Below are 18,033 nucleotides of genomic sequence, written 5' to 3' on the forward strand. Positions count from 1 at the left end.
AAATGTTGTATTTGCCTAGATATGAGCGAATTCACTGATAAGTGTTCAGGGGCTTGGGAATGAATACCGAATACCATAGTGGACTGGCTTCTTGTGGTTTAATTGTAACCAGTATCTGTTGATTTATTTAGAACAGAAGCTGGAAGAGGGGCCATGATTACTCACTGTAGCTTCCTGTACTGTACCCTTTATATATGACATCTCACTGAAGTTCAGGTATATTTTACCAGACTCAAGATAAATATCTAATTTCTTACTTGTGCCAAATGTTCAAACATGGCCTGTAACTTTTGTATTTGCTCATTTTCTTCTTCTAACCCTACTCAGTACAAGGATATGCCACACTCTATTTAAATATCCCTATCATTGTTATGCCCAGTTGGGTTGCCTTCTATAAAACTTAATTAAACTATTTATGTAATAAGACAGAGACTGAGATTACAGCACTGCTCAGCTCTGATTTATGGTGGTGCTGGGGATTAAATCTGGGACCTACATAATTATTAAGTTATCTCCCCAGTTCCAGTTTAATTTCTCTTCACTTCTTCCCTCCACTATTCCCTGCCCCCCACTGATGGGTAAGAAGTGATTCTGGAGCACTCAACTTTGTTGTGATACAGTTAATACTTTTGTGTCACTCAGAATATGAGGGTGACCTCTTCATAGTTCCTAGTAAGTTGGTATAGGACTTAAATTAAGACATTAGAGTAAAAAAAAAAAAATCATTATTGTAACATTTCAGTGTTATTCACTCTTCGATTATAAAATTTCCAGGGTACTTTTAATTTCGATTGTAGCATTTTTACTTTTCACTAACAGTGGCTTACCTCTAGAGTGCCCACCACCATAGTTCTGCCCACACCGTCCCAAACATACTCATAGTTCTTGGATTTTTTTTTTGTTGTTGTTCTTTACTTGTTGCTTAGTTAGTTCTTACAATTTCTGACAGTTTGCTTGCCTCTTTCTTTTTTTTGCAAGTTCACGTGTTTCAGTTCCCTAGATTCCACTTATGACTGTAACCATCGGGTTACCTTCTATAAAACTTTCATCTCTTATACTTAAAACACCTTTTAGAAAAGATTTATTTTATTTATTTAGAGAACACCCCTGAGAACCACTCTTGTCATATACAGTGTCAAGATAAAAATCGGGTGCCTAAGGTACTTGGCTCACTACCGCTGAGCCACTTCTGGTCCCACCTTTTTCCTTGGATCCCCTTTTGTTTGGACATCTTTCCCTCTCACCTACCACCTACCGGCTGTGCAGAGGAAGCGATCGCAACCTTCCTGCAGCAGCGCGGGCAGACCAAGTGGCCCATCCTTCCACCTGCGAAAACACGTCAACGTGATGACGTCAAACGCAGCGCTGCATTTCCCGCCGTCAGACCCACCCATCAGATCCTTCCTGGATTGCTCTCTCTCTCGCTCGTTTTTTTTTTTTTTTTTTTGCCGTTAGTCTGGGAAGCCCGAGTGCGCTTGGTACTGAAAGCTGGCAACAACGCCTACTAAAGGCAAGACCCCCCCCTTCCCCAAAGTAAGAGGAATTATGATCGCAAAGAAGCGCGGGCCGCCGGCGGCCCCACACCCCAGCGCCCGTCTAGCGTCTCCGGGGGAACCGTGCTGCCTGCCGGCCGGGGCTGGGTGGGGACGCGCGTGCGCAGTGCGCGCTGTTGGCCGGGCTCCCGAGTGATGGGCGTGGGTGCTTGCTTCTGGCAGGGGCTGATGGCAGCTTTCTCGGGCCCGGACGAGGCGGTGCTGCAGGAGATGCTGAGGGAGTTGTTCGAGAACGTGAAGGAGAAGATCACGGGTGCCCCCTCCCTGGAGTGTGCAGAGGAGATCCTCTTACATCTGGAGGAAACTGATGACAATTTTCACAAGTAAACGTTGCTTCTGATGTCTTCGGGCTACACCGAGCTGATCCTGCCTTTCAAGGGTCAAAGTGTAAAGAATGTGCTTTTGATTATTGCTGCAACAGTGCACCACTTGGAGGTTTACTTTGTTTTTCGTTCATGTGCCCATAAAGGCGAATTTGTTTGTTATTCTTATTCTCCAAAACTTCTGTCTCCGTTGTTTTTATTGACCACCAACATATCCAAATTTTCTGAAGCCCACCCCCTTCCCTGCATCGCAGTAAAACGTTAATTATAAATTATCTATGCTCATTTAAGAGCAGTCCTGCTATTTTCTTAAAATGCATGCTTTTTTAAAAAAATATTTTTAATCTTATTGTGGGATAGAAACAGAGAGAGAGAGAGACTCGCAGCTCTATTTCACCACTCATGAAATTCTCCCCCTGCAGGTGGGGACCAGGGGCTTGAACCTGGGTCCCTGTACACTGTAACGTGTGTACTTAACCAGGTGCACCACCACCTGGCCCCAAGTTCTGTTATTTTCAACACTATACCGAAAAGCACTGAGCTTCTAAGGTAGTGGTTCCTTTGCTGATCAGATAGTTCAATAACTGATTATTTATTCCAAGCACTACATGAACTGTTTAAGTTCCTACAGGGAAGACATGCTCTCAAAAGACGTGATTCACGCCTGTCAGGATAGAGGTACATGGTGCTCTGGGATTGGGATACCGAGGTGTCATTTGTGTCTTTTTTTTTAAAAATTTATTTCTTTATTGGGGAATTAATGTTTTACATTCAACAGTAAATACAATAGTTTGTACATGCATAACATTCCCCAGTTTCCCATTTAACAATACAACCCCCACTATGTCATTTATCATCCTTCATGGACCTGTATTCTCCCCACCCACCCACCTCAGAGTCTTTTACTTGGGTGCAATAAGCCAATTCCATTTCAGGTTCTACTTGTGTTTTCTTTCTGATCTTGTTTTTCAACTTCTGCCTGAGAGTGAGATCATCCCATATTCATCCTTCTGTTTCTGACTTATTTCACTCAACATGATTTTTTCAAGGTGTCATTTGACACCCCTTCTCCTCCCCCTCCCCTCCCCTCCCCTCTCCCTCCCCTCTCCCTCCCCTCCCCCTCCCCCTCCCCTCCTCCTCCCCTCCCCTCCCCCTCCCCTCCCCCTCCCCCTCCCCCCTTCTCCTCCTCCCCTCCCCCTCCCCTCCCCCTCCCCCCTCCCTCCCCTCCCCCTCCCCTCCCCCTCCCCTCCCCGCCCTTCTCCCTCCCCTCCCCCTCCCCCCTTCTCCTCCTCCTCCCCTCCCCTCCCCCTCCCCCCTCCCCTCCCCCTCCCCCCTCCCCGCCCTTCTCCCTCCCCTCCCCCTCCCCTCGCCCTCCCTCCCCTCCCCTCTCCCTCCCCTCTCCCTCCCTCTCCCTTTCCCCTCCCCTCCCCCTCCCCTCCCTCCCTCTCCCTTTCCCCTCCCCTCCCCCTCCCCTCTCCCTCCCTCTCCCTTTCCCCTCCCCCTCCTCTCCCCTCCTCCTCCTCCTCCTCCCTCTCCCTTTCCCCTCCCCTCCCTCTCCCCTCCTCCTCCTCCTCCTCCTCTTTCTCCTCCTTCTTCATTGAAGGATACCCTTCTCTAGAGACCCCCCTTTTTTTGCATTTACTCATGAGATTGAAATGTTTCCCCACTATGTACCCTCAGTTCTTTCTTATTAGTAATAGTATTTTGAAATTGACTGCATTTCATTCTGTCCTCACAGAGATGACTTTTAACACTGCCCAGAGATTTAACATAGCTGGAACTCATACCAGTTTTATGTATGAGCACTGGGAGATTATTGGCCTTTTAATATTCTGTATGAAAGTTTGTGTTTTATGGGCGTGGTGTGGGGGGCATGTACTTACAGTTTTCATTAAATTTCTAAGAGAGTTTTAAGATTGTAGAAGGAGTTCTTGTTATAGGTACTACCTCATGAGTATTTTTGCCTACACATATTGTTTTATTTGTAGTTCCGTGATTTTCTTGTTTATTAAATTTATCATTAATAATTATTGTTGGATGATAATAATATTTATTTTGGACATGCCAGAGACCAAGTTTTATTGGTGAGCTATCTATCTATATATTTTAATTTAAGTTGTGGAATATAGAAAAATTACAGATTTCTCATTCATGTTTGGTCACTTAAATTTTTGTTTTTTTATATTTATTTATTTCCTTTTGTTTCACTTGGTGTTTTATTGTTGTTGTTAGCACAGAGAGAAGTGGAGAGAGGAGGGGATGGCAGAGAGGGGGAGAGAAAGATAGACACCTGCAGACCTGCTTCACTGCTTGTGAAGTGGCTCCCTGGTGCCAGGAGCTCGAACTGGGATCCTTACTCAGGTTTTTGGGCTTTGGGGCACGTGCGCTTAACCTGCCTGACTCCCTGGTCACTTAAGTTTTGTATACTCAAGTAATATTAACTGCTTCATTGAAGTCCAGATCAGATATTAAGTTTGGAATTTCATTTCTGGTTTTTATTTCATATATTTCTGTAACACCAAGTCAGTTTTTAAGCTCATGGTCTAGAAATTTTTTAGTTTTTTTTTTTTTTATTTCTTTATTGGGGAATCAATGTTTTACATTCAACAATAAATACAATAGTTTGTACATGCATAACATTTCCCAGTTTTCCATATAACAATACAACCCCCACTAGGTCCTCTGTCATCCTTCTTGGATCTGTATTCTCCCCACCCACCCACTCCAGAGTCTTTTACTTTGGTGCGACTCGCCAATTCCAGTTCAGGTTCTACTTGTGTTTTCTTTTCTGATCTTGTTTTTCAACTTCTGCCTGAGAGTGAGATCATCCCATATTCATCCTTCTGTTTCTGACTTATTTCACTTAACATGAATTTTTCAAGGTCCATCCAATATCAGCTGAAAATGGTGAAGTCATCATTTTTTATAGCTGAGTAGTATTCCATTGTGTATATATATCACAACTTGCTCAGCCACTCATCTGTTGTTAGACACCTGGGTTGCTTCCAGGTTTTGGCTATTACACATTGTGCTGCCAAGAACATATGTGTACACAGATCTTTTTGGATGGGTGTGTTGGGTTCCTTAGCATATATCCCCAGGAGAGGAATTGCAGGATCATAGGGTAGGTCCATTACTAGCCTTCTAAGAGTTCTCCAGACTGTTCTCCACTGAAGTTGGACCAATTGACATTCCCACCAGCAGTGCAGGAGGGTTCCTTTGACCCCACACTCTCTCCAGCATTTGCTGCTGTTACCTTTTCTGATGTATGACATTCTCACAGCAGTGAAGTGGTATCTCATTGTTGTCTTTATTTGCATTTCTCTGACAATCAGAGACTTGGAGCATTTTTTCATGTGTTTCTCGGCCGTTTGGATCTCTCCTGTGGTGAATATTCTGTCCATGTCCTCCCTCCATTTTTGGATGGGGTTATTTGTTGTCTTGTTGTTGAAATTTGCAACTTCTTTATGTATTCTGGTTATTAGTCTCTTGTCTGATGTATGGCATGTAAAGATGTTCTCCCATTCTGTGAGGGGTCTCTTGGTTTGGGTAGTGGTTTCTTTAGCTGTGCAGAAGCTTTTTAATTTGATATAGTCCCATACGTTTATGCTTGTCTTAGTCTTCTTTGTAATTGGATTTGTTTCATTGAAGATGTCTTTAAAATTTATGCGGGAAAGAGTTCTGCCAGTATTTTCCTCTAAGTATCTAATATCCAAGTCCTGGATCCACTTGGAATTTACCTTTGTCTTTGGTGAAATATAGTGGTTCAGTTTCATTCTTCTGCATGTTTTAACCCATTGTTTCCAACACCATTCATTGAAGAGACTCTGCTTTTTCCCCATTTAATAGTCTGGGCACCTTTGTCAAACATTAGATGTCCATAGGTGTGGGGGATCCTCTCAATTTCTGACTGTCTCTCCAACAGATAAAGATTAAAAATAAATAAATTAAAAAAGAAAGAAATAGAGGCAGAGTGTCTGAAAGAGACTACAGCACCAAAGCTTGCTCCAATGCAGTGGGAATTGGGCTGAAACTGGTCTTGGCCCACATAGCAGGGCAGCCCACTCAATGAGCTATTTTACAAGTTATTTATTTATTTATTTATTTACCAGAGCACTGTTCAGCTCTAGTTTATGGTGGTGCAGGGGACTGAACCTGGAACTTTGGAACCTCAGGCATGGGAATCTGTTTGCATAACCATTATGCTGTCTACCCCTGCCCTTTTTTTTTATTAGTAATTTAATAGTGATTAAAGGGTAGTCAAATATATACATATTAGATTTTGGTGAGAAGCTTCATTCATTTTTTTTTTTTTTTATTTGGTAGGACAGAAAGAAATTGAGGGGGGTAGGAGGGGAGGGAGGGAGAGATAGAGAGAGAGAGGAGAGAGACTTGCAGCACTACTTTATCACTCATGAATATTCCCTTTGCCAGCAGGGTCTGTAGGTTTGAACTAGGGCCCTTGTGCATGGGAATGTGTGCACCCATCTGGGTTCAGTTCCTTGCATAAACAAACAAACAAACAAATTGGGGTGGGCAGTGACACAGCATTCTGCTCCCCACCTGCAGGGAGTCAGTCCTGCAGAAGAGTTTCACCTGGCCCCTGAGAAAAGTTCCCGAATTACAGGAAAATAACTATGCATAATATCCCACATTCTTTTTCATTAGAATTAAATTTGTCATAAAATAGTGGGAAACTGAAATTTGGCCAAGTCAGTTGTTGCTGAATTGGCCAGTGTGAAATCATTATCCTGGAGCAAACTGATTCATAGATTTCTTAATACATAATAATTATAAACTGGTTTATTCATTGTGCAGAGTGTAGCCTTTAATAAAATGTAAGAAACTATTAGAAATTAAAAATGATCAATAAAAGTGGAAATTAAAGTGGAAATTATATTTGTTTAGTACATGATAGTCTAAAATGGGTTATTCCTACAATATTGTGTTTCTTTTTTAGCATAATTAGAGTATTTTTATTCTGAAATTGTTAATACAGAAGGGTCTACTAAAAATAAATCAGGAAGATCCCAAATTATAGCAAAATTGACTTAAATAAATTCTAGTGTTTTCTAAAATAAGATTTTTTTTTTTTCTTTTTTACCAGAGCACTGCTCAGCTCTGGCTTATGGTGATGTGGGGGAGAGGATGGCGTGGGGTGTTGAACCTGGGACTTTGGAGTCTCTTTGCATAACCATTATACTATCTACTCCCACCCAAGTATATTGATTTTTAAACTTAGATTCAGATTTCTCGAATAGATATTTAAATTAAGAGGACATTCACAGGTATCTTTAGTGGCATAAAAATGTTTTCAGAGTTTTCTAATATTGTGAGAAGGTCCTGAAAGGTGAAATTGGCATCCTACAGGCCATCAGCCTCCAGGACCTGGGATCCCCACTTGTGGGGAAAGCTACACAAGTGTTAGAATGGGTTGCAGTTCTTTTTTTCCTTCCTTCTCTCTCTCTTTTTTTTCTTTCTTTGTTTCATTCTCTAAATCACTGCTCAGTTCTGGTTTATGGTGGTATGGAGGATTGAACCTGGGATTTTGGAGCCATGAGAGTCTCTTTCTATAGCCATAATGCTATCTACCCTACTCTGGCTAGGTTTCTTTCTCTTTCCCCTGTTCTTATCCTACTTCTCTCTGTCTCTTTAAAAAAAAAAAAAGTTGTTCGGGAGATGACATAGCAGACATAACATTGGACTCTCAAGCATGAGGTCCCAAGTTTAATCTCTAGCCATACATGTACCAGAGTGATGCCTGTTTCTTTTTCTTTCTGGCTATTATTTGTCTTGAATAAATAAATAAAATCTCTTTTAAAAGTATGTGATTATTCAAGTCCTCAAAGAGAAGATTAGTATTTTGTTGTTACCTTATTTACTATTCACTGTATGTGATGCTAAATGGTGGTGCATTCTTTTTGATGTATGTTTTAGAATGGTATTCTCTTTTTTAAAAATACATCTTGTTAATGGGACTACATTATATTTCTTTACTACTTAAGTTAAACAAATAATATGTTTTAAAAAATTTTAGTTACTTATTTATGATTGGGTAGATGTCATTCTTGTTGGATAGGACAGAGAGAAATGGAGAGAAATGGGGAAGACAGAGGGGGGAGAGAAAGATAGACACCTGCAGACCTGCTTCACCGCTTGTGAAGGGACTCCCCTTCTTATCTTATGCCCATCTGCATAATCTTATGCCCATCTGCCAACTCTATTTCAGAGTCAGTTATGTGTTTGTGGCAGTGTAGGGACTGCCAAAATTAAAAAACAAAACCTAAACATGTAAATCTTTAAAGAATTCTCTTGAAACCTTAAGTTTTGTATTCTTCTTTAGTTTCTTTTCTTTCTTTCTTTTTTTTTTTTTACCTTTCTGATTAGAATGTAGTAAGATTTACTTATAGTTAGAAATAACACAAGTAAAAAAAAATGAAAAAAAAGAAATAACACAAGTAAACAGTGTTAAAATTTAAAATGGGTAGGGAGTTTCCTTGAGAAAATTAGAAACCTTGTATAAGGCAGTGATAATCACTGGGAGAAGCAAAGTTACTACACAATGATTAGATCTTGTTTTCTAAGATATATAATTAATTAAGTTTTTTTGAATACTCATGAAAGTCAACATATGCTATTTCAATATATAGTGCAGGGTATTAAGCTTGCAAAAGTAATTTTATCTCCCTCATCTGCTATTCTTAAGAGATAGATACCTGTTTCTTTAAAGCTTAGAAGTTACTAGCTAAGCTTTGCACATACATATTAAATACTTGATGGTGCAGTAAGTAAAAATGAAATATTTAGTAAATTATACTTTTATTTTCCACTTATGTAATTCTGAGAAAAGTATAATAGGTGTTGCTAAATAAAAAAAATAAGTTTTCCATTATTTCCATTCTCAATCTCAATTTTACAACTGTAGAACATTTTATTACATTAATATTTTTCTTTCTCTTTCTTTCTCCCTTTCTTTCTTCCTTCCTTCCTTCCTTCCTTCCTTTCTTTCTTTCTTTCTTTCTTTCTTTCTTTCTTTCTTTCTTTCTTTCTTTCTCTCTCTCTCTTTCTTTCTTTCACCACCAGGGTTATTACTGAGGATTAGGTGTCTTCACAGGAAATCCTCTGCTCCTGTGGCCATTTTTTTTTTTTAAATCTTTCTTTTGGGTTGTTGTTGGGGCTTGGTGCCTGCACTATGAAGCCACTGCTCCTGGATGCCAGTTATCCCCTTTTGTTGCCCTTGTTGTTTATCATTGTTGTTGTTACTATTATTTTTTTAGATAGGAAAAGAGAAAATTAAGAGAGGCCAGGGAGACAGAGGGGGAGAGAAAGACACTGATTGTGAATCGACCCCCCCATCCCCCGCAGGTGGGGAGCCTGAGGCTCAGACGGGGTTACTTAGGACAGTTTTTGCTTTGCACTTTGCACCATGTACACTTAACCCGCTGCGCTGCCCATTCTTCCTTCCCTACCTTCCCTCCTTCCCTTCCGCCTGCCTGCCTGCCTGCCTGCCTGCCTGCCTGCCTGCCTGCCTTCCTTCCTTCCTTCCTTCCTTCCTTCCTTCCTTCGTCCCTCTCTCCCTCCCTCCCTCCCTTCCTTCCTTCCTTTTTTTGTTTGTTGATGGGACAGACAGAAATTGAAAAAGGGGAGAGGAAGATAGAGAGGGAGAGAGGAAGAGGCACTAGCAGCACTGCTTCCCCCTGGAGGTGGCCATCAGGGGTTTGAACCTTGTTTTGTGCATGGTAATGTGTGCACTTAACCAGGTCAGCCACTCACTGGCTATTTATATTCTTTGAATGTTTACATCTTTGCAATAATGTGAGGTTGTAGGAATGACATGGGTTTTGGAGTAAGGTAGATTTGAATTAGCAGCTTTTGAGTTTGACAAAGCTTTTTCTTTTTTTTTTCTATATCCTCCCATCTAAATTTTTCTTTCTTTATTATTACATAGAGAAGAGAAAGTAAGAGAGGAAGAGGAGATAAGGAGAAAGACAAGAAAGACACATTTATTTATTTATTTATTTATTTATTTATTTATTTATTTTTGCCTGCAGGGTTATCACTGGGGCTCGGCGCCTACACTAGGAATCCACTGCTTCTGAAGGCTAATTTTTTCCTTTTGTTGCCCTTGTTTAGCATTGTTGTAGTTATTATTGATGTCATCATTGTTGGATAGGACAGAGAAATGGAGACAGGAGGGGAAGACAGAGAGGAGGAGAGAAAGATAAACACCTGCAGACCTGCTTCACAGCTTGTGAGCACTCGCTTGAACCCACATCCTTATGCTGGTCATTGCGCTTGGCACCATGTATGCTTAACCTGCTGTGCTACCGCCCGACCCCCTCGTTTTTTAAAAATCTTTATTTATTATTGGATAGAGACAGAGAAATTGAGGGGGGGATAGAGACAGAGGCAGAGAGACACTTGCAGCTCTGCTTCACTACTCATGAAGCTTTTCCCCTGCAGGTAGGGACCAGAGGCTTGAACCTGGGTCCTTGCACACTGTAATGAGTGTGCTTAACCAGGTGCACCACTACCTCGCCCCCCAAAAAAACCTTCATTTCTGTTTCACCACTTGTAAGCTTTGCCCCCAGCAAGTGGGGACCAGGAGCTTGAATCCTGGTTTTTGCACACAATGGTGTGTGTGTGCTTGACCAGGTGAGACACTCTAATCTGACTTTTTCTATATCCTCATTTAGTTATGGTAAATAAAACAAAACTAATGAAGTGCTTAAAAGAGAGCCAATCTCATGATAATCACTTAAAAGATCCCATTTGCTTGTATACCAATTAACACGGTTGATGGTTTGTTGAGGATATTGGGACTAAGTGATTAAGTGACTTCATTTAAGTGAAGATGCCTGATAAATAACCTTGATTAGTTAGGCAGTTAAACTCCAGGCAGAGAAAGTTGTATTAGATTATGAAAGATAATAGGCAACCAATGGTTAGTTTTAAGTTGAACACATATTTTCAGGCATTATGCATAGAATGTGGTTTGAAGTATTGGTATGAATAAAATGACTCTTTTAAAAAAATATTTTATTTATTTATTCCCTTTTGTTGCCCGTTTTTTTTTTTCCTTTATTGGGGAATTAATGTTTTACATTCAACAGTAAATACAATAGTTTGTACATGCATAACATTCCCCAGTTTCCCATATAACAATACAACCCCCAATACCCCAATAGATCCTCTGTATAAAATGACTCTTAATTCACAAATAATGAGATCTGTGATTTTTTTTTTTTTGAAGTACATTATGACTATAGTGTTTAGGATTAACATGAAAAGGAAGAATGTGAAAAAAGGACATGAGCACTGTAATGTGCTCTGTGTGAAGTGATACGGTTTTGCACTGATTGAGAACGTGGGCCTGGCGGTGGTGCACCGGGTTAAGCGCACATAGTGCAAAGCGCAAGGATCTGCGCAGGAATCCTTCCTGTTTGCAAGAATCCCTGTTGGGTCCCCTGGGACTCCACCCATAACGGGCTGGTTCACAAGCAGTGAAGCAGGCCTGCAGGTGTCTTTCTTTCTCTGTTTCCTCCTCTTTCAATTTCTCTCTGTCCTATCCAATAAAAGTGGAAAAATGGACACCAGGAGCAGTGGATTCGTGGTGTAGATACTGAGTCCCAGTGATAACCCTGGAGGCATAAAAAAAAAAAAATTGAGAATGAATGTAGTGATGAAGCCAAGGACTGTGCCAGAAATTCCAATAATTGTTGTGATTGGATGGATATGATTTGGTTGATGGACCCTGGAGTACAGAGAATGAAGAAATTAATAGCATTTTATGGTGTCAAGTCTGCGAGTTCTAAAAACTCAATGTTAGTGCCAAAAATGAAGAGAGTTCTTTTTGTTCTACTCTTTCTCTCTCCTCTGACTTGTTATTTTATTAATTTTTTGTCAATTTCTTTCTCTCTCCTCTGACTTTTTATTTTATTAATTTTTTGTCAATTTCTTTCTCTCTCCTCTGACTTGTTATTTTATTAATTTTTTCTTTTGTGATTTAATTTTGGTTTACAAAATTATAAAATAACAGGGGTATAATTGCACACCTTTCCCACCGCCAGAATTCTGTGTCCCCAATCCCCTCCACTGGAAACTAACTGCATTAGTTCTCTCATGATCGCAGCTATGGGCTTATTATTTCTATACATTTGTCCATTTTTTTCCTATGGTTCTGCATTTTCTTTCCCTCCCTCCTTCCATTACTTCCTTCATTCCATTTTTTTTTTTTTTTTTACTACATAGGACAGATAGAAATTGAGAGAGGATGGGGACATAGAAGGAAAGAAAGACACCTGCAGATCTCTTTCACTGCTGGTGAAATGGACCCCCTTCCAGTTGGGAGCAAGGACTCAAACATGGGTGCTCCACCACTTGGCCCCCAGCTTTCTCTTCCTAAGTCACACATACTACTTCTGAGTGTCCTCTTTTTCTACCTCCCTCCATTTTTTGTTTGTTTGTTTTTTGTTGTTGTTACTGTTTTTCCTCTCCTCTCTCTGGCTCCTGATGGAAATGGAATTGGAGTTCAGAGCCCAGTGGTCATCTTCCCCTGACATTTACCCTTCTGGGAGTATGGACCAAAATTCTTTTTGGGGTGCAGAATAAGAGTTCTGTCTTCTGTAATTGCTTCTCCACTGGACATGGGCATTGGCAAGTTGATTCATACCCCCAGCACATTTCTGTCTTTCCCCAACTGCATTTATTATTATTATTATTATTATTATTTTAATGTAGAGTTTTCTATTTATTGGATAGAGACAAACCAAGAGGTAAGGGGCAGATTGAGAGGGAAAGCTAGACTCACATGCAATAGTATTTCAGAAATAGGAAGAGTAGGGTGGGGGTTGGGGAGAAGGAGACAGAAAGAGAGACACCTGTAACACTGCTTCATTACTCATGAAGCAAGTCTCTCAAGTCCCAGGTTCAAATCCTCTGCACCACCATAAGCCAGAGCTGAGCAGTGCTTTGGTTAAACAAACAAACAAAACAGTTCAGCTCCCCATTGCTTGTGAAGCATCTCTGTCAGCAGGTGGAGACCAGAGGCTTGAACCTGGGTCCTTGCTCTTGGTAGCATAAGCACTCATCTGGGTGTACTACTTCCCATCTCTGCTTGTTATTTTCATCAAACATATTTCATGAGATTTTCACTTTGTAGAGCTTTTGCTTCTTCATATTTAGCTAAATTGTCTGAATTTACAAGTTAATTTTATTATAATTAGTTAATTTACTAATTAGTTAGAATATCAAACTTGGGATGTCATGCTTGAGAATTCAAAGTTTTATCCACTGCACCACCTCCCAGGTTGCTACATTACTAATTTTAAAGTTAGCACCAACCTAATAATATGAAAAAAAAAATGTTTGAGGTTTTCTAAATATAGACAAGAGCTGATTAGCTGGGATTTAGGCCAGTTGCTTTTTTCAAAATATATGTAAAACACTCCTGATAATTGAAGTTTAACTTTTTCCAATTTATACTTTCATAGTTACTCTTATTCTGGCCTGGGTTTTGTTAGCTTGAACAATTATGAAAACCCTTAATGTGCTTTCTTCATCCTTAAACATCACTCACTAAAGATAGGAGCATAAAGTAGAATTGTGATGGGGGGAGGATAGATAGCATAATGGTTATGCAAAGAGATCCTCATGCTTGAAGTTCCAAAGTCCCAGGTTAAATCCCCTGTACTGTCATAAACCAGAGCTGACTAGTACTCTGAAAAAAAAAAAGAATTATGAAAAGATTCTTTACCAATTAAAGGTTGGCTAGGTAATGAATCATCCTACCCATCCCTACCTTTGTTGTCTTTTTTTTTTTTTTAATTATCATTATCTATTGAATAGAGACATTCAGAAATTGAGAGAATAGGGGGATAGAGAGAGACAGAGAGACACTACAATACTGCTTTACCCCTTGCAAAGTTTTCCACCTGCAGGTGGGGACCCGGGTGCTCTAATCTGGGTCCTTGTGCATTATAACATGTACACTCAACCAGTTATGTCACCAGCCGGTCCCCCTTTGTTATCTTTAAATGATAATCTTTGTCAGGTATCTTAGAAGAAAACCAAAGAACAAAATATAGTTTAGTTTCATAATTTGGAATGAATGACTAAATTAATCACATTTAAAGTAAGAAACCTGAATATACTATAGATTTTTCTGTGTTAACATATTTTCCGTATATGGTTTATAAGTGACTAATGCTTACTAAAATATTTGTTTCAGCTATGAATTTGTGAAATACCTTAGACAACACATATGTAACACTTTGGGCTCCATGATTGAAGAAGAAATGGAAAAATGGATATCGAATCAAAATCAGGGTGAGGAGCCTGGCTATGACACTGTTGTACAGCATGTTACTAAAAGAACTCAGGAATCTAAAGAGTAAGTATGTCTAGTATAATATTTTAAAATTTTTTTTTTCCACAAAGTTTCTTGAAGGCACACTTAATTTATACTAATCACAATTTCCTTGAGAGCAGTCAGAATGAGTCTTTCAAAAATTGAGTCAGATCATGACACCCAATCACTACTCTCTGCAGCTCATTTCATCCAGAGTAAAACCCTGAGTTCCTTCCTTACTGTCTCATAAAGTCCACCATCAGGAGGGGGTGGGTGGTAGCGCAGCAGGTTAAACACATGTGGTGCAAAACACAGGGACTGGTGGAAGAATCCTGGTTTGAGCCCACCTGGTCCGTAACTTTCTTTTTATAGAAAAAATTATCATGTAGTTTAGCTTAGTGAAATATTTTGATTTGTGCTATTTGTCTCTCACTAACACTGCTTTGAATTTTAAGATACAGAGATATGATACATTCCCTGAAGAACATCATGATGGTTGTGGTGGGATCTCTGGTAAACAGCTTTGATGAAGGTGACATACGAAGTCAAGAAAGACAGAAAAAAATCCAAAAGGAGAAAAACAGTAGTTACTGCATAGACAATTGCTCTGATAGTGATTCATCGTTCAATCAGGTATGCTAGTTTTTCATTTACTGTAAAATAATTTTAAAAAATTTTTATTTATTTATTTATTATTGGATAGAGACAACAACTGAGAGGAGAGGAGGAGATAAAGAGGGTTAGAACCAGAGAGACACCTACTTCATCACTTGCGAAGATTTCCCCCTGTGACTAGGAACCAGGGGCTTGAACCCAGGTCCTTGCACATTGTAGTGTGTGCACTTAACCAGGTACACCACCACCTGGCCACATTATAATGATTTTTTAAAAAAAATTTTTATTTATTTATTTTCCCTTTTGTTGCCCTTTTTTTTTTTTTTATTTAAGAAAGGATAAATTAACAAAACCATAGGGTAGGAGGGGTACAACTCCACACAATTCCCACCACCCAATCTCCATATCCCACCCCCTCCCCTGATAGCTTTCTCATTCTCTATCCCTCTGGGAGCATGGACCCAGGGCCATTGTGGGTTGTAGAAGGTGGAAGGTCTGGCTTCTGTAATTGCTTCCCCGCTGAACATGGACGTTGACTGGTCGGTCCATACTCCCAGTCTGCATCTGTCTTTTCCTAGTAGGGTGGGTCTCTGGGGAAGTGGAGCTCCAGACCACATTGGTGGGGTCTTCAGTCCAGGGAAGCCTGGCTGGCATCCTGATGACATCTGGAACCTGGTGACTGAAAAGAGAGTTAACATACAAAGCCAAACAAATTGTTGAGCAATCATGGACCCAAAGCTTAGAATAGTGGAGAGGAAGTGTTAGGGGGATACTCACTGCATACTCTAGTGTACTTCTGCTTTCAGGTATATATTTTGCAGTAGTTTATGGATATGTGTGAACATTTGCTCTCTCTCATAGAAACTGGTGTATATCTAGGTTTTAGGAATTTGTTAGAAAGTGAACCACCTGAGATGGAATTAGAGTATACTATGAAAAGAAAGGTCTCACCCGAGTAATGAAGCTGAAGGGTTGTCATTCCACACGTGAAGTCTCTGGACACAGTCTGAAGTGAAGCATGTTGAGGTGGCCATCGTTGTGTTGATTAGGTTGTGATAGGCAGCTGCAATATTATTTTATATGGATTGGGAGAGGCATATGGGAAAGTGGGCTCTATCCAAGGGTTCCAGGACTGGGGGAAGTAGAGGCTCTATAGTGGAGATGTGAGGTTCCTGCTGTCTTAGGGTTCAAAAAGACAATAGATAATTAATGTCATCATCACATTATTTAGTAATTGGGTTAACTTTGAAAAGTGCTTTTGTTATGGTTTGCTGTACAGTACCCAGTATCTTGTATATAGCTGTGCTATTGGTTGCTTCTGATCTATTTGGTCTAGGCTTTTGAGAGAGTCCGCCTATCAAATACACAGCCTATATATTAAAAAGATTCAGTCTGTGTTTTAAAAAACTTCGAGACATACAATTAATTTTCCCCCTCTAGTACTAATTAACTAATTATTTATATGACTACATTTTACTAGGAGTGTACATAAACACCATTCCCACTACCAAAAGACTGTGACCCATCCCTCCCACCCACTCCCACCCTCCACTGTCCCAGGAAGCTGCATGTCTACCCATCACCACTGGGTTTTTACTTTGGTGCCCTTCTTACAATTTGGTCAGGTCCTGCTTTTAGTTTCAGATCTTCTTCCTCAACTTCTGTTGATGAGTGGGATCATCCCATACTCATCTTTATCTTTCTGACTTAGCTCACTTAACATAATTCCTTCTAGTTCTGTCTAAGATGGGTCAGAGAAGGTGGGTTCATTGTTCTTGATAGCTGCATAGTATTCCATTGTGTATATATACCACAGCTTTCTCAGCCACTCATCTGTTGTTGGGCACCTGGGTTGCTTCCAGGTGTTAGCTATTATCAATTGTGCTGCTATGAACATAGGGGTACACACCTCTTTTTGGTTGGGTGTTATGGAGTCCTTGGGGTATAACCCCAGGAGAGGAATTACTGAATCATATAGAAGGTCCATGTCTAGCCTTCTGAGAGTTTTCCAGACTGCTCTCCACAGAGGCTGTACCAATTTACATTCCCACCAGCAATGTAAAAGGGTTCCTCTGTCCCCACAACCTCTCCAGCATTTGTTGCTGCTGTCCTTTTTGATGTATGCCATTCTTACAGGAGTGAGGTGGTATCTTAGTGTTGTCTTAATTTGCATTTCTCTGACAATCAGTGACCTAGAGCAGTTTTTCATATGTTTGTTAGCCTTTTGGATCTCCTCTGAGGTGAATGTTTTGTTCATATTCTCTGCCCATTTTTGGATGGGGTCATTTGCTTTTTTGGTGCTAAGTTTGCTGAACTCTTTATATATTTTGGTGATTAGTTTCTTGTCTGATGTATGGCATGTGAAGATCTTCTCCCATTCTGTGAGGGGTCTCTTTGTTTGTTTAATAGTTTCTTTGGATGTGCAGAAGCTTTTCAATTTGATGTAGTCCGATTGGTTTGTTTCTGCTTTAGTCTTCCTTGCAATTGGGTTTGATTCATCAAAGATGTCCTTGAGGTGTAGGTGGGAAAGTGTTTTACCAATGTTTTCCTCTAAGTATTTGATTGCTTCTGATCTGACATCCAGGTCTTTGATCCATTTGGAGTTGATTTTTGTTTCTGGTGAGATAAAGTGGTTCAATTTCTTCTGCATGTTACAACCCAGTTTTCCCATCACCATTTATTGAAGAGAGCCTCCTTCTTCCATTTAATCCTTTGGTCCCCCTTATCAAAGATTAGATGTCCATAGGTAGGGGATTTATTTCTGGTCTTTCAATTCTGTTCCACTGGTCTGTGTGCCTATTTTTGTTCCAGTACCATGCTGTTTTGATGATGATGGCTTTATAATATAGTTTAAGGTTTGGGAGTGTGATGCCTCCATTTCTGTTTATTTTCCTTAAGATGGTTTTGGCAATTCTAGGTGTTTTCATGTTCCAGATAAATGATTGTAGTGTTTCTTCTATTCTCTTAAAGAAGCTTGGTGGAACTCTGATGGGTATTGCATTAAATTTGTATATGGCTCTGGGGAGAATATTCATTTTGATGGTATTTATTCTTCCAATCCATGAGCATGGGATATCTTCCCATTTCTTGGTATCAGTTTCTATTTCCTTGAGTAGCAACTCATAGATTTCAGTACAAGTCTTTCACTTCTTTGGTCAACTTTATTCCTAGGTATTTGATTGATTTTGCTGCA

At 40.0% G+C, this 18,033-nt stretch overlaps 1 protein-coding gene across 5 annotated transcripts in view; it reads left to right on the top strand.

The window, feature by feature from the left end:
• Positions 1-1,362: 1,362 nt before the first annotated feature.
• The window catches only part of TBC1D32 (TBC1 domain family member 32), a 216,890-nt gene continuing 200,219 nt past the window's right edge, over positions 1,363-18,033 (top strand). The window contains exons 1-4 of one of the 5 annotated variants that reach the window (XM_060190531.1): positions 1,382-1,478; positions 1,716-1,876; positions 14,106-14,267; positions 14,681-14,858. In XM_060190531.1, the coding sequence (XP_060046514.1) occupies positions 1,722-1,876; positions 14,106-14,267; positions 14,681-14,858 (495 nt within the window). In that variant the 5' untranslated portion in view covers positions 1,382-1,478; positions 1,716-1,721. Of the gene's footprint in view, positions 1,877-14,105; positions 14,268-14,680; positions 14,859-18,033 lie in introns of those variants that run through there. The other 4 variants (XR_009549601.1, XM_060190530.1, XM_016187340.2 and 1 more) reach the window with 4 other exon arrangements.

This window comes from Erinaceus europaeus, chromosome 4 (assembly GCF_950295315.1).
Source record: "Erinaceus europaeus chromosome 4, mEriEur2.1, whole genome shotgun sequence".
Taxonomy (NCBI): Eukaryota; Metazoa; Chordata; class Mammalia; order Eulipotyphla; family Erinaceidae; genus Erinaceus; species Erinaceus europaeus.